The sequence below is a fragment of the Callospermophilus lateralis genome, chromosome 3 (assembly GCF_048772815.1).
Source record: "Callospermophilus lateralis isolate mCalLat2 chromosome 3, mCalLat2.hap1, whole genome shotgun sequence".
Lineage (NCBI taxonomy): Eukaryota > Metazoa > Chordata > Mammalia > Rodentia > Sciuridae > Callospermophilus > Callospermophilus lateralis.
Window position 1 is genome coordinate 76,993,961 of NC_135307.1, and position 13,092 is coordinate 77,007,052.

General features: G+C 34.5%; 1 protein-coding gene across 6 annotated transcripts in view; it reads left to right on the forward strand.

Moving 5' to 3' along the window:
* Positions 1-13,092, forward strand: part of Fermt2 (FERM domain containing kindlin 2) — an 81,180-nt gene that overhangs the window by 43,071 nt on the left and 25,017 nt on the right. For all 6 annotated transcript variants that reach the window (XM_077109153.1, XM_076850486.2, XM_076850489.2 and 3 more), the window contains exon 4: positions 12,061-12,195. In XM_077109153.1, coding sequence (XP_076965268.1) covers positions 12,061-12,195 — 135 coding nt within the window. The remainder of the gene's footprint in view (positions 1-12,060; positions 12,196-13,092) is intronic.

The following is a 13,092-nucleotide window of genomic DNA, read 5'->3' on the forward strand; positions in this document are numbered from 1 at the left end:
TTATTGTTAATTAAAGAGTAAATATATTTACCTACTCTCTGCTCACATATTTATTCCAGGTAGTTTTTCTTAATTTTATCCCCAAGTTTTGGAAAAACACCCCCTAGAAAATAGCCTGTAAAATATAGAACAGAAAAGAAACTTAAATGTGTTTCAGAGTATTCCTAATAATGACATACAAATATCGGTGGACAAAAATCTCACATGGTCATTAAAATTATTTATTTTGGCTTCTTATTTAAATTAATAGGGTGTTGTGTATAAAATATTTTTTTAATATTTATTTTTTAGGTGTAGATGGACACAACTCAATGCCTTTATTTTTATGTGGTGCTGAGGATCGAACCCGGGTCCTGCCCATGCGAGGCGAGCGCTCTGCCGCTGAGCCACAATCCCAGCCCAAAATAAATTTTTTTAAAAGAAAGTCCAGAATACTTTTATAGTAGTTACTATCTCATTAATTTTTATATTCAAATTAACTTTGATTTGAAGAAATCTAGGAAGTGTTTGTAAATGACCAAAACACATGAGAAAATGTACATCTCTATTGGCCAAAAAAAATGAAAATTAAACAAGATAAAGTAGTTTTTCACATAAGCAAAGCTTTTAAAGGAACACACGTCTGCCTTACTCACTTTTGCCTTATTCTAAACCTCTGATCTAGTAATCCCACTCTAATGAATTCTAAAAGAAAGAAAGGTGTGGAAAAGATGTCCATAGATGTTTGTAGAAACATAATTTATAATGAATGGGCTTAGTATCAGAAGGATGGTTCAATTATGATACATTTACCCTGTAGAATATTATACAGCTATTAAACGATTGTTTATTCCATTTCTGAAAAATATTTATAATGACTTACATGTGTGTAGTATTTCTAAGTTTATACCAATTGTATATTTTTTATAATTAGAGAAAAATATTACAACAGACCCCACCCCCCTTATTTGTAGTTTTCACTTTCCTAGGTTTCAGTTTCGCTTTCCAAAGTCAACTATAGACTGAAAATATTTCATGGAAAATTCCAAAATAATTCATAAGTTTAAAATTGTGCCCCATTCTGAGTAGTTCTGAGCAGTAAAGTGAAGTCTTGCCCTGTCCAGCATATCCAGGCTGTATTAATAAACTGTCTGCCTTTTAATCACTCAGGAGCTGTCTTGGTCATCAGATAACTGATACAGTGTTTTGTGTTCAAATTAAGCTTATTTTACTTAATAATGGCCCCACAGGGCAAGAGCAGTATGCTGCCAATACATATATGCCAAAGAGAAGCCTGGAAATACTTCCTAAATGTCATCTCACATCATCACAAGAAGGGCAAATGTAGTACAGTGAGAAAGAGACAGACCATGTCCATATAACTTTATTATTAGAGTATATTAGAATAATTATTCTATTTTATTATTGGAGTTAACCCATTACTGTGCCTCATTTATAAATTAAACTTTATCATACGTAGGTATATACAAGAAAAAGTGCATGTTTGTTTATATGTGTGTTGTAAATAAATACATATTTACACACACACATACATATGGGGTTAAGCGTTATCTGAAATTTCAAGCATCCCATTGGGGTTCTTGGAATGAATCCCCCATGGATAAAAGGAGACTCCTTTAATCCCTAATACACACAAAGCAATTGTTATATATCGTTTAATTTTTACAGCAATCTCTGAGTTACTATTATTTTCATCTCACCAAAGAGGAAACCCAGACAGACAAGGACGGGTTGAATATCTTGCCTGAGGGCACACAGCTAATAGTGGAGGTAGGATTTGAATCTAGGTGGTTTGGCTGTGTGTTTCTTAGCTTAAATTGTTCCAGTATGACAGATCCTAGTAGTCTCAGTTCTCCTACAAAGTTTTCTGAATTTTATAATACTGGGTTGGATCTAGGGTTCCTGTAGCTATAAACTGTCACATAAAACTATGATTGAGTAATTTAGCAACCTGTAGCATTACAGGTTATACAGTGATTTGCATTGTGTTGTTTATTCTTTTTATATGCTGGAATATAGTGTAGTGCTGCCAAACTTGGCATAATAGACTTCATGCTTCTTCTGCTACTTTTCTGCTTTTTTCTTTAATTTGGGGCTCTCCATCTCACCATACTTTCTATTTTTAATTCATTTTATATTGATATAATTGATACACAATAAACTATACCCATTTAAAGTATACAGTTTGAGTTTTGACAAATGTTACACCATAGTCAGAAAAGGTATATAGAGTATTTCCATCAAACTTCAAATTTAAACTACCAACAACCATTTTTCTTTCTCTGGCATTATGGAGTTGTTGGCATTCTCTGGAATTCTGTGAATGGAATCATATGTTTTCTAAAGGGCTTCTTTAATATATTAACATATTAATTTTTGAGATTCATTTTATTATATGTGTCAATAGTTTTGTTTCTCTTATTGATGAGTTGTATTCCATTGTGTGACTAGTATTTCCCTTGATATACAAATGCCACATTTTTAATCCGTTTAATTATTTCCAGTTTTGGCTTTTATGAATAAAGCTATAATGAATGTGTTTTTTCATTTTTGTGGGTAAATAACTAGGAGAAGAATGTCTGAGTTTTATGGTAGGTGTGTGTTTATAACAAACTGCCAAACTATTTTCATATTGTCTTACTTTACATTCCCACCAGATAGGCATGAGAGCTCTAGTTCTTCCTCCAAGTCTGTGTATATCATAATATCCAACACTGGTGGCCACTCTGATGGTTGTATACAACTATCTCATTATGGTTTTAATTTACATTCTCCTAATGTCTGGTTAATGTCAGGTATCTTTTTAAGTGTTTCTTGGCCATTCTCTGATGAAGTTCCTGTCCAGATCTTTAGCCCAATATTATTCTTATTTGTTGAGTTTTATGGATTCATATATTCTTCTGAATAGACGTCTTATGTCAGATATACTTGCAAATATTTTGTCCCAGTATGTGCTTGCCTTTTTAATTCTTCAACATGTCTTTAAAGAGCAGGGTGTGTTTTTGTTTTTGTTTTGTTTTAAATAAGAGGCAGTTTTTTGTGTATCCTAAGAAATATTTGCTTATGTTTTCTTCTAGTTTTATATTTTGGGCTGTTATATTTAGTGTATGATCCATTTATAATTAATTGTTGTATATTCAAGTTAGCTAAGGATCATTGTTCTTTTTAAAAACAATATGGATCTCTCATGATTCACCAATATTTATTGAAAAGATTTTCCCTTTCCTTTGAAATTGCCTTGGCACCTTTGTCAAAAAAGTATTGATTATCTGTTTCAAGGTCTATTTCAGGGCCTTCTCTTCATTTCATTTATTTTTATATCTTATTTGGCCAATAATTGCACTGACTCCATTAATGTACTTTATGGTGTTTGAAATCACTTCTAATTTTGTTCTTTTAAAGATTGCTTTGTTTCCTCTAGGATTGTTTTTATTTCCTTATGAATTTACAATTTCTGGGGAAAAAAAAAAGTTGGACATTTGGGTTCCCACTGAATTTTAGGTCGATTTGGAGAGAATTGGCTTCTTAATAATGTTGAATCTTATAATTCATGAACACAGTATTTAATGTGTAATGTAATATGTAAGAAATATCTATTTATTAGAGTCATCTTTAATTTCTTTTTCATTGTCATTTGACCATTGTGGCTCTTATCAGCCACAAATGAAAATAGATATTGAGGGGACTCTATTTTTTTTTTGAATTGGGGATTGAACCTAGGGCTTCACATATGGGAGGTAAGAACTTGGCTACTGAGCTAAATCCCAGCTTGAGGTGGGGCGGGGGACACTCTTGCAGCCATTTAATACAAAGCAGAAAAGTTTAAATCAATTTTTAAAAAATCTCAATTAAAATTTGAGATTTGCTAATGCAATGAAAGTATCGTGTTTACCTCAGATATCCTATGTACCTTATGCTGTGCAGAGATACATAGGATACTACTATTATGTAATATAAAGTTTATTTTTTTTTCTAGTTCTAGATAAAAAAAATAAATATATGAAAAGGTGTTCTAATATTATCTTTCTGTACCCTTGTGGATCTTCTACTTTATGATCATTACATTTATGAGATAGTACTGTACTAAGAGTGCTTTGGGGCCCCACTTAGCTCTGTAGCAGCCTAACCCTTATAGTGCATTGATTTGGTCTTTCTGGGCAAAACTCCAGTCAACCGTACTTCCCATTCTGCCCTACTGTATACTGGTGAGAAAGTAAGCTGAAAAGTGTTTGAACCACCTTCAGTTTTAGACCACTCAAGCTGGTAGCTCAGTGAGCAACACAAAAAGAGAAAGGGTTTAACAATCCCCAGCCCTTGCACTCTGTAAGGGACACATAGTCCAGGAAGAAACAGCCCTGGATAGTCAAGCATAGGCAGTAATCATCCTCATTGACAGATTTGACCACATCAGTGGAAACAGTTCTTTCATTTATCATTAAGCATATAATCCCAGCAACTCTGGAGGGTGAGGCAGGAGGATCACAAGGTTAAGGCCAGTCTCAGCAGTTTAGTGAGGTCCTAAGTAACTTAGTGAGACTCTCTCAAAATTAAAAGGGATGAGGATGCAGCTCAGTGGTGAAGTGTCCCTGGGTTTAATTCCAAATACACAACACAAAAACAAAATAGCATTTTCCTTTCTTTTGTTCTTGCTGTGCTGATTGGATCACAGATATATACAGATATAGATATTTCTGTTTTCTTGCCTTTCTCTCCTTCTAATAGTGAATTCTAATTTTTTCCTTCTCTGCTTACTGTTTCTTTTATTTTTTCCTCCCCCTTTATACCCATCACTTCTACAGCTCTTCTGTTTTTTCCCTGTTAACATTTTAACATTCTAAACTTTCTTTTACCTTCCTGTCACATTATATTGTCTCGTAATGAACTACATTTTTACTGTCTTTTAGAACTAGTTGGTTTATATAATTCCTACCCCCACCATTCATGTTGTTGCAGTTATTAATACTGTGGATGGCATAGTTGAAACCTGCTGTGTGCTTTAATTCCAAATCTAATTCACAGCTATTTATTGTTTTTGCTATTGGCAGTTGATGACACACCATTCCCATTTTTGTGGTAGTTAGTGTTAGAGATGTCATATTAGGCACTGGGTATTTATTTTAATGCTGTATGCTGTTTGCTTCTTTGTTTGTTTCCTGCTTTTCTATGAGACACCTGGAAACTACTGGGGCACCATAAGTTAACAGGGTAGAGACTGCTGCTGAGCTAAATCTAGCCAAGAGACAGTGCATCTTGCTCCACACACAAACTAACCATGTTCAAACTTCAACAGTTTTTTTAATACAGAGACTACAAGAGACAAACCCCAAACTAGGACCAGCTTGCCCCAAGTAAGAACAGCTGGGGCTGGAGAAGGGGGTGGTCCTACTTAGAGACATCCATTCCTACAGTGAAAGCAGAATTAACATAAAGGTTCTGGACACAACATCTTAAAGGGTTTCTATCTGGATTACTCCTGTACCTTTTTAGAATATACAGAGGTGTTAAGAAAGAATAATAATCATAAACCCTGTTGTACACAAAACAATTGCCAGATTTATAAGAAAGCTCTCACTCTTTTTGAGACCTACTGGGGAAGTGGAAACCTCAAGCTAATGCACTATTCAAATACACTAATTATCCCCAGAGAATTAGCATACTACAAAACCAACTTGGAGATATACTGAAAAGTTCTCAAAAACATGATGTCCCAAAAGACTTTGGCAGGATAGGTCTGTGCACTAAAAAGATCTACACATAAGAGTGTAAAAAAATCCATCCCAACAGATGCATGAAATCTATCACAGGAATGCAATAAATGTGAAAAAACAAGGTAACACAACACCTCCTAAAGTTCATAATTCACCAGCAACTGACTGCAAAGATATTGAAGTGGATGAAATACCAGACATAAAATTCAAAAGAAGAGCTGGGCACAGTGGTAGTAATCCCAGCCAGCCCCAGAGGCTGAGGCAGGAGGATCTTGAGTTCAAAGCCAGGCTCAACAGTAGTGAGGCACAAAGTGAGACCTTGTCTCTAAATAAAATGCAAAATAGGGCTGGGGATGTGGCTCAGTGGTCAAGTGGCCTTGAGTTCAATCCCCAGTACATCCCTGAAAAAAAAAAAAAGTTCAAAAGAAGATTATAAAAATGATCAATGAATTCCAAGAGAGCACAGAAAAGCAGTTGAATGAATTAAGGAAGACAGAGCAGGGTATGAATGAGAAATTCAACAGAGAGAAATACTGAAAAAGAAAGAAATAGGAATATTTGAAATGAAAGACAATAAATCAGATGTCCAGTTGAAACTAAAATATAGAGCATACTATGCTGATAGAATCTCAGAGCTAAAAGACAAAGTGGCCAGAGTATGAACAAAAGAGTATGAACAAAGTGGCCAAAGTGTGAACAGACAGTATTACAAAGAAAAAAAATAACCATGATTAGATTTCTGAGGCAGAAGGATTGCAAGTTCAAAGCCAACCTCAGCAACAGTGAGGCACTAAGCCAACTCATTGAGACCCTTTCTCTAAATATAATACAAAATAGGACTGAGGAATGTGGCTCAGTTGTCGAGTGCCCCTGAGTTCAATCCCCAGTACCGCCCCCCACTTCACCCCCACCCTCAAAAAAGAAATCTAGGATAACATTAAGAGACCAAATTTAAGAATTCCTGGAATGGAAGTGGGTTGTGAGATGTAGGCTAATAGCATGGTTATCATGTTAAGGTAAATAATAACAAAACTTTCCAAAGTTTGAGAAAGAGATGCACATTCACATATACATACAGGAGGCATTCAGAACCCTAAATAGACAAGCAAAAGAGAGAATTTCTCCATGGCACATTATAATTAATATACAGAACAAAGAGAATTTTGAAAGTCTCAAAGAAAAATATCAGGTAACATTTAGAGGTAAGCCAATCATAAGCACTTTGGAGTTCTCATTACAAACTCTAAAATCCAGGAGGACTTGGAATAAAGTGTTCTAAACCTGACAACCAAGATTGCTATATCCAGAAAAGCTATCCTGTAGAACCAAAAGAGAAAATCCTTCCAAGATTAAAAAAAAAAAAAAAAAAAAAAAACTAAACCAGTGCATAACTTTTAAGCCAGCACTACAGAAAATACTTAAAGAAATACTACATAGAAAAGAGCTAGCTATAAAATAAACCCCAGAGCTGGCAGATGGAGATGGACATCTCATTTGAAGAGTAGCTAAGCAAAAGAGAAACAGGACCCAATTAAACATCAGAAATAAATCAACATAGTAGGAGTTAACAAACATCTCTGTATAATGACATTGAATGTAAATAGTCTGAACTTTCTAATTAAGAGAGAGGCTGACAGAACGGATTAAAAAATAAGACCCAACTATATATTGTTTGTAAGACACTAGCCTTACAGGCAAAGACAGCCACAGGCTGAAAGTGAAAAGATGGAAATGGAGTCTGAAAGATAAGCAGGAGTAGCTGCTTTCATATCCCACAAAGCCAACTGCAAGCCAAAATTAATCAGAAGAGACAGGGTTGGGGCTGGGGATGTGGCTCAAGCGGTTACGCGCTCGCCTGGCATGCGTGTGGCCCGGGTTCGATCCTCAGCACCACATACAAACAAAGATGTTGTGCCTGCCGAAAAACTAAAAAATAAATATTAAAAAATTCTCTCTCACTCTCTCTCTCTCACTCTCTCTCTCCACTCTCTCTTTAAAAAAACAAAAAAGAAGAGACAGGGTTACTTCATACTGGTAAAGGGAACAATCCAATAAGAAGAAAACACTATTCAGCTTAAAAGACTCAGATGCACCCCAGTACAATAATATTGGTTGATTTCAACACACCTCTCTCACTAATGGATAGGTCATATAGACATACTCAGTAAAGATTCTTCGAACCTAAAAAATATTATAAGTCAAATGGATTTAATAGACATATAAAATATTTCATCCAACAGCCAAATTCTCTTTTCATGGCAGCTGTTCATAGAACCTTTTCTTTTTAAATATTTGTTTTTGTTGTTGTTTTTTTTTTATTTTTTTAAAGTGGGCACAGCATCTTTATTTTTACATTCATATGGTGCTAAGGATCGAACTCAGTGCTTCAAGCATGCTAGGCAAGCACTCTACCACTGAGCCACAACCCCAGCCTCTAGAATCTTTTTCAAAATATTATTTTAGACCACAATGCAATTCTTAGCAAATATTAAAAAAATCAATTTAATTTCTTGCACCTTGTCTGATCATAATGGAATGAAATTAGAAATAAATATAAAAGAACTTATGGAAACTATATAAATGCATGGAAATTGAACAGTACACTTTTGAATGATTAATGACAAAAGAAATCAGGAGAGAAATTTAAAAATTGTTAAAATCAAGCAAGAATAGTGATACAACATACCTGAACTTCTGGGACACAATGAAGGCAGTCTAAAAGGAAAATTGCTATGAATTCATATATAAAAGTTCCTTGATAAAAATAAAGCAGTTCCACTCAGTAGAAGGAGGTAAAATAAGATTAAAGCTAAAATCAGTAAAATTGAGGATAAAAAATAAACACAAAGGATTAATGAATAGTTGGCTCTTTGGAAAGATAAATAAGATCGACAAATCCTTAGCCAAACAAATCAAAAGAAAGATATGAACTAATAAAATTGGAGATGAAAAAGGAGAAATCACCTTATACATCACAGTAATCCAGAGGATCATTAGGGACTATTTTGAAAACACATAGTTCGATAAATTGGAAAACCTAGAAGAAATGGATATATTTCTAGATATGTATGAATCCATAGATAATAGAAAACCTAAACAGAACAAGAACTAGCAATAAGAAGCAGTATTAAAACGTCTTCCAACAGGGGCTGGGGTTGTGGTAGAGTGCTTGTCTAGCACCTGTGAGGCACTGGGTTCAATCCTCAGCACCATATAAAAAATAAATGAAGTAAGCCTGGGGATGTGGCTCAAGTGGTAGCGCGCTCGCCAGACATGCATTCGATCCTCAACACCACGTAAAAATAAAATAAAGATATTGTGTCCACCTAAAAAAACCTTTAAGTAAATAAATATTTAAATAAATAAATAAATAAAAAGTCTTCCAACAAAGAAAAGCCCAAGACAGATGGATTCTCAGTTGCATTCTACCAGACCCAAACTAATGCCTATGCTTTTCAAATAGAGGTGAAACACTTCCAGATTGATTCTATGAATCTAGTAATACTCTTAAAAAAGCCAGATAAGAGCACATTGAAGAAAGAAAAATACCAACCAATATGCCTGATGAGCTTAAATGTAGAACTCCTTAATAAAATATTAACAAATCATATTCAACAACATATTAAGAGTGTACATCATGACCAGGTTGGTTTTATTCTAGGATTGCAAGGATGGTTTAACATATGCAAATCAGTAAGTATTATTTACCATATAAAAAGAATTCAGGACCAAAATCACAGAGTCATCCCATAGGTGCAGAGAAAGCCTTCAATAAAAGTCAGCATCCATTCTTGATAAAAACACCAAAGAAACTAGGGATGGAAGGAACTTACCTCAACATCATAAAGGCCATATACAAACAGAAAGCCAATATCATAATGAATGGAGGAAAAGCTGAAAGCATTTCCTTTAAAATCCAAAACAAAACAAGGATGTCCACTCTCAACATTCCTAATTAATATAGTATTAGAAATTCTAGCCAGAGCAATTAGGCAAGAGAAGGAAATAAAAGGGATTAAAAATAGGAAAGGAAGAAGTCAAATTATAGATGATATAATTCTATACTTAGAAGATCTACCAGAAGATTGCTAAAGCTAATAAACAAATTCAATAACATTGTAAGTTACAAAATCACCATGCAAAAATCAATAGCCCATTCACAATAGCCTAAAACAAAAACTCTAGGAATAGATCTTTTACCACATGGTAAAATAAATCATTTACCACGGAGGTAAAAGATTGCTGCAATGAAAACTATAGAACACTGAAGGAAATTGAAAAGGACACAGAAAATGGAAGGACTTTCCATGTTTGTGGATAATCAAAATATATTGTTAAAATGGCCATATTACCAAAACAACATACAGATTCAGTGTAGTCCTGAACAAAATACCAATGACATTCTTCACAGAACTAGAAAAAGTGTTTGAAAGAATAAAAAGATACAAAATAGCCAATGCAATTTTTAACCAAAAAAAACAACACTGGAGGCATCACAATACCTGACTTCAAATTATACTACAGAGGTGTTGTAACAAAACTACATGGTACTGGTATTAAAACACACATACAGACCAATGGTACAGAATAGAATACAGTCAGCCCTACAGTCATCTGATCTATTACAAAGTTGGTAAAAACATGTTGAAGAAAAGACAGCTTTTTAAAAAACAAATAGGGCTGGAAAAACCAGTTATTCATATGTAGAAGAATAAGACCAGATCCTTCTCTCTCACACTGCACAAAGTTTACCAGAAACTGTGCAACTCCTAGAAGAAAACATAGGGTCAGTACCCCAGCATGTAGGCACAGGCAACACCTTTCTCAGTATCTATAGCTCAGGAAGTAATACAAAGAATTAATAAATGGGATGACATCAAATTAAAAATCTTCTGGAAAGCAAAGGAAATAAGAATATGAAGAGAGAACCTACAGAATGGGAAAAAATCTTTGCTAGCTATTCTTCTGACAGGGAATTAATATCCAGAATATATAAAGGGCTCAAAAAACTCAACACCAAAAAAAGCAAATAGCCCAATTAATAAATGGGCAAATAAACTAACCAGACACTTCTTAAAAGAAGAAACACAAATATATGAAAAAATTATTGGCCAACAAATATATGAAAAAATGTCCAACATCATTACCAGTCAGGGAAATGCAAATTGGGACTATACTGAGATTTCATTTCCCTCCAGTTAGAGTGGCAGCCATTAAGAATACAAACAATAATAAATGCTGGAGAGAATATGGGGGGAAAAGCAACACTTACAGGAAGAATGAAATGTCATTTGCAGGAAAATCGATGGTCTTGAGAACATTATGTTAAGTGAAGTAAGCCACACTCAAAAAGTCAAGGATCATGTGTTTTTTTCCTATATGTAGAGGCTAGAGAAGAACAAGGAAAAGAAAGGTGATGGGAGTCTCATGAAAATTGAAGGGAACTCACTAGAAGGAAGGGACCATAGGGTGGCGGGGGCACAAGAGAGGTAAAAGGGAAATACTGGGGAGTGATATTGGCCCAAACATATTGTCATATTGTATACATATATGAATATGTAACAGTGAATTCCATCATCATGAATATTTACAATGTACCAATAAAAATGGGGGGGGGACAAAAATAGGCTTTTACTAAAAGAGAAAAGAATGCTTCTGGTAGATTTTGTCGGGGTGGGGAGTTGATAGAGATCAAACCCAGGGCCTCATGCATGCTAAGCAAATGCTTTACCACTATAGATTTTTTAAATTTTTATTTATTTATTTTTAGTTTTACTGATTTTATTTTTTTAATACAATAGCAGAATGCATTACAATTCTTATTACACATTTGGAGTACAATTTTTCATATCTCTGTATATAAAGTATGTTGACACCCAATTCAAGTCTTCATACATGTACTTTGGTTAATGATGTCCATCACATTCCACTGTTCTTGCTAATCCCCTGCCCCCTCCCTTTCCCTCCCACCCCTCTTCCCTATCTAGAGTTCTTCTATTCCTCTCATGCTCCCTCTCCATACCCCACTATGAGTCAGCCTCCTTATATCAGAAAACATTAGGCATTTGTTTTGGGGGGATTGGCTAAATTCACTTAGCATTATCTTCTCCAATGCCATCCATTTACCTGCACATGCCATGATTTTATTCTCTTTTAATGCTGAGTAAAATTCCATTAAACAAGTGCCATACATCACTCAGTCTTTTATTTGATATCAATATCTGGCCAAATTCAAACACACAGAGTAAATCACAGATTCCTACCTTGAAATAGATTAAATAGACAGATTTACCAAGTATAAAGTCTTTAAATTTTTCTTTATTTTAGTAAAATAAATCTATTTTCTTAACAGATATAAGACACCCTGAAGAACTTTCTCTCTTGAAAAAACCCAGAGATCCAACAAAGAAAAAAAAGAAAAAGCTAGATGATCAATCTGAAGATGAGGCGCTTGAATTAGAGGGGCCTCTTATCACTCCTGGATCAGGTAAGACTGACTAAGCTGGCGGGGAGAACCCTGGACTGTGTGTTTTGATAGAGGGTAAATGGATTGTGTAGGTCAAGAGAGTACTCGAGTTCAAAAAAAAAAAAAAAGTCTTAGCATCTTTACCTAGTCATGGAACACCTTCAGTGTCATTTAATTTCTGTCATTTGTAAATCATTGTCACTTGTTAATGTCAAATCAATATGAAGGAAGTCTGATTCTCTTGCTCAGAGTGGACTCAGTTCTTTGGTTTGGAGAAATTACAAGATTTTTAGTGTGTAGATAATGAAAACCACCAGTGTTTAGTTCATACATTTTTACCTAAAACTTTACTTAAATTACTTAACTTTCCCTGTGCTTTTCGTACTCTGGTCCCTTTGCCTCCCTACATTTTTTTCAAGTTTCACTCCTTAGAGAAACTTTTTCTAATTTTAACATTTTACTTTCCTAATATGAATTAGGTATCCTTCTGTCATAAGTCACCACTTTTCTGTGTTTTATATTATACTCTGTGTTGTCTTCTAGTAGTTGTGAGTTCCCTTCACTAAGGGGGACACCCTCATCTTTTTATTACCAGGACCTTACTCAGTACATGATGTACATTAGGTAGATAGGAAATTGGGTATCTAGATGATTAATTAATAGATACATATTTTCATAGTCCTAGGCATATGTGTGGTTTGAACATTACAGAGTGCCACATTTCCATTGGCCACACTTTCTCCATTATTTAAGATAAATCCCTCCAGCAAATATCTAAGTTTTCTTCATTCCTAGCTTTTAAATTTGGGGGTGATTATGATGATGGTGATAGACACTAATTGCGAGCTATTCCCACATCTACAAATATGCTTTATCTGTGAAAACTCATTCTCACTACAAACCCTTTGAAGTAGATTC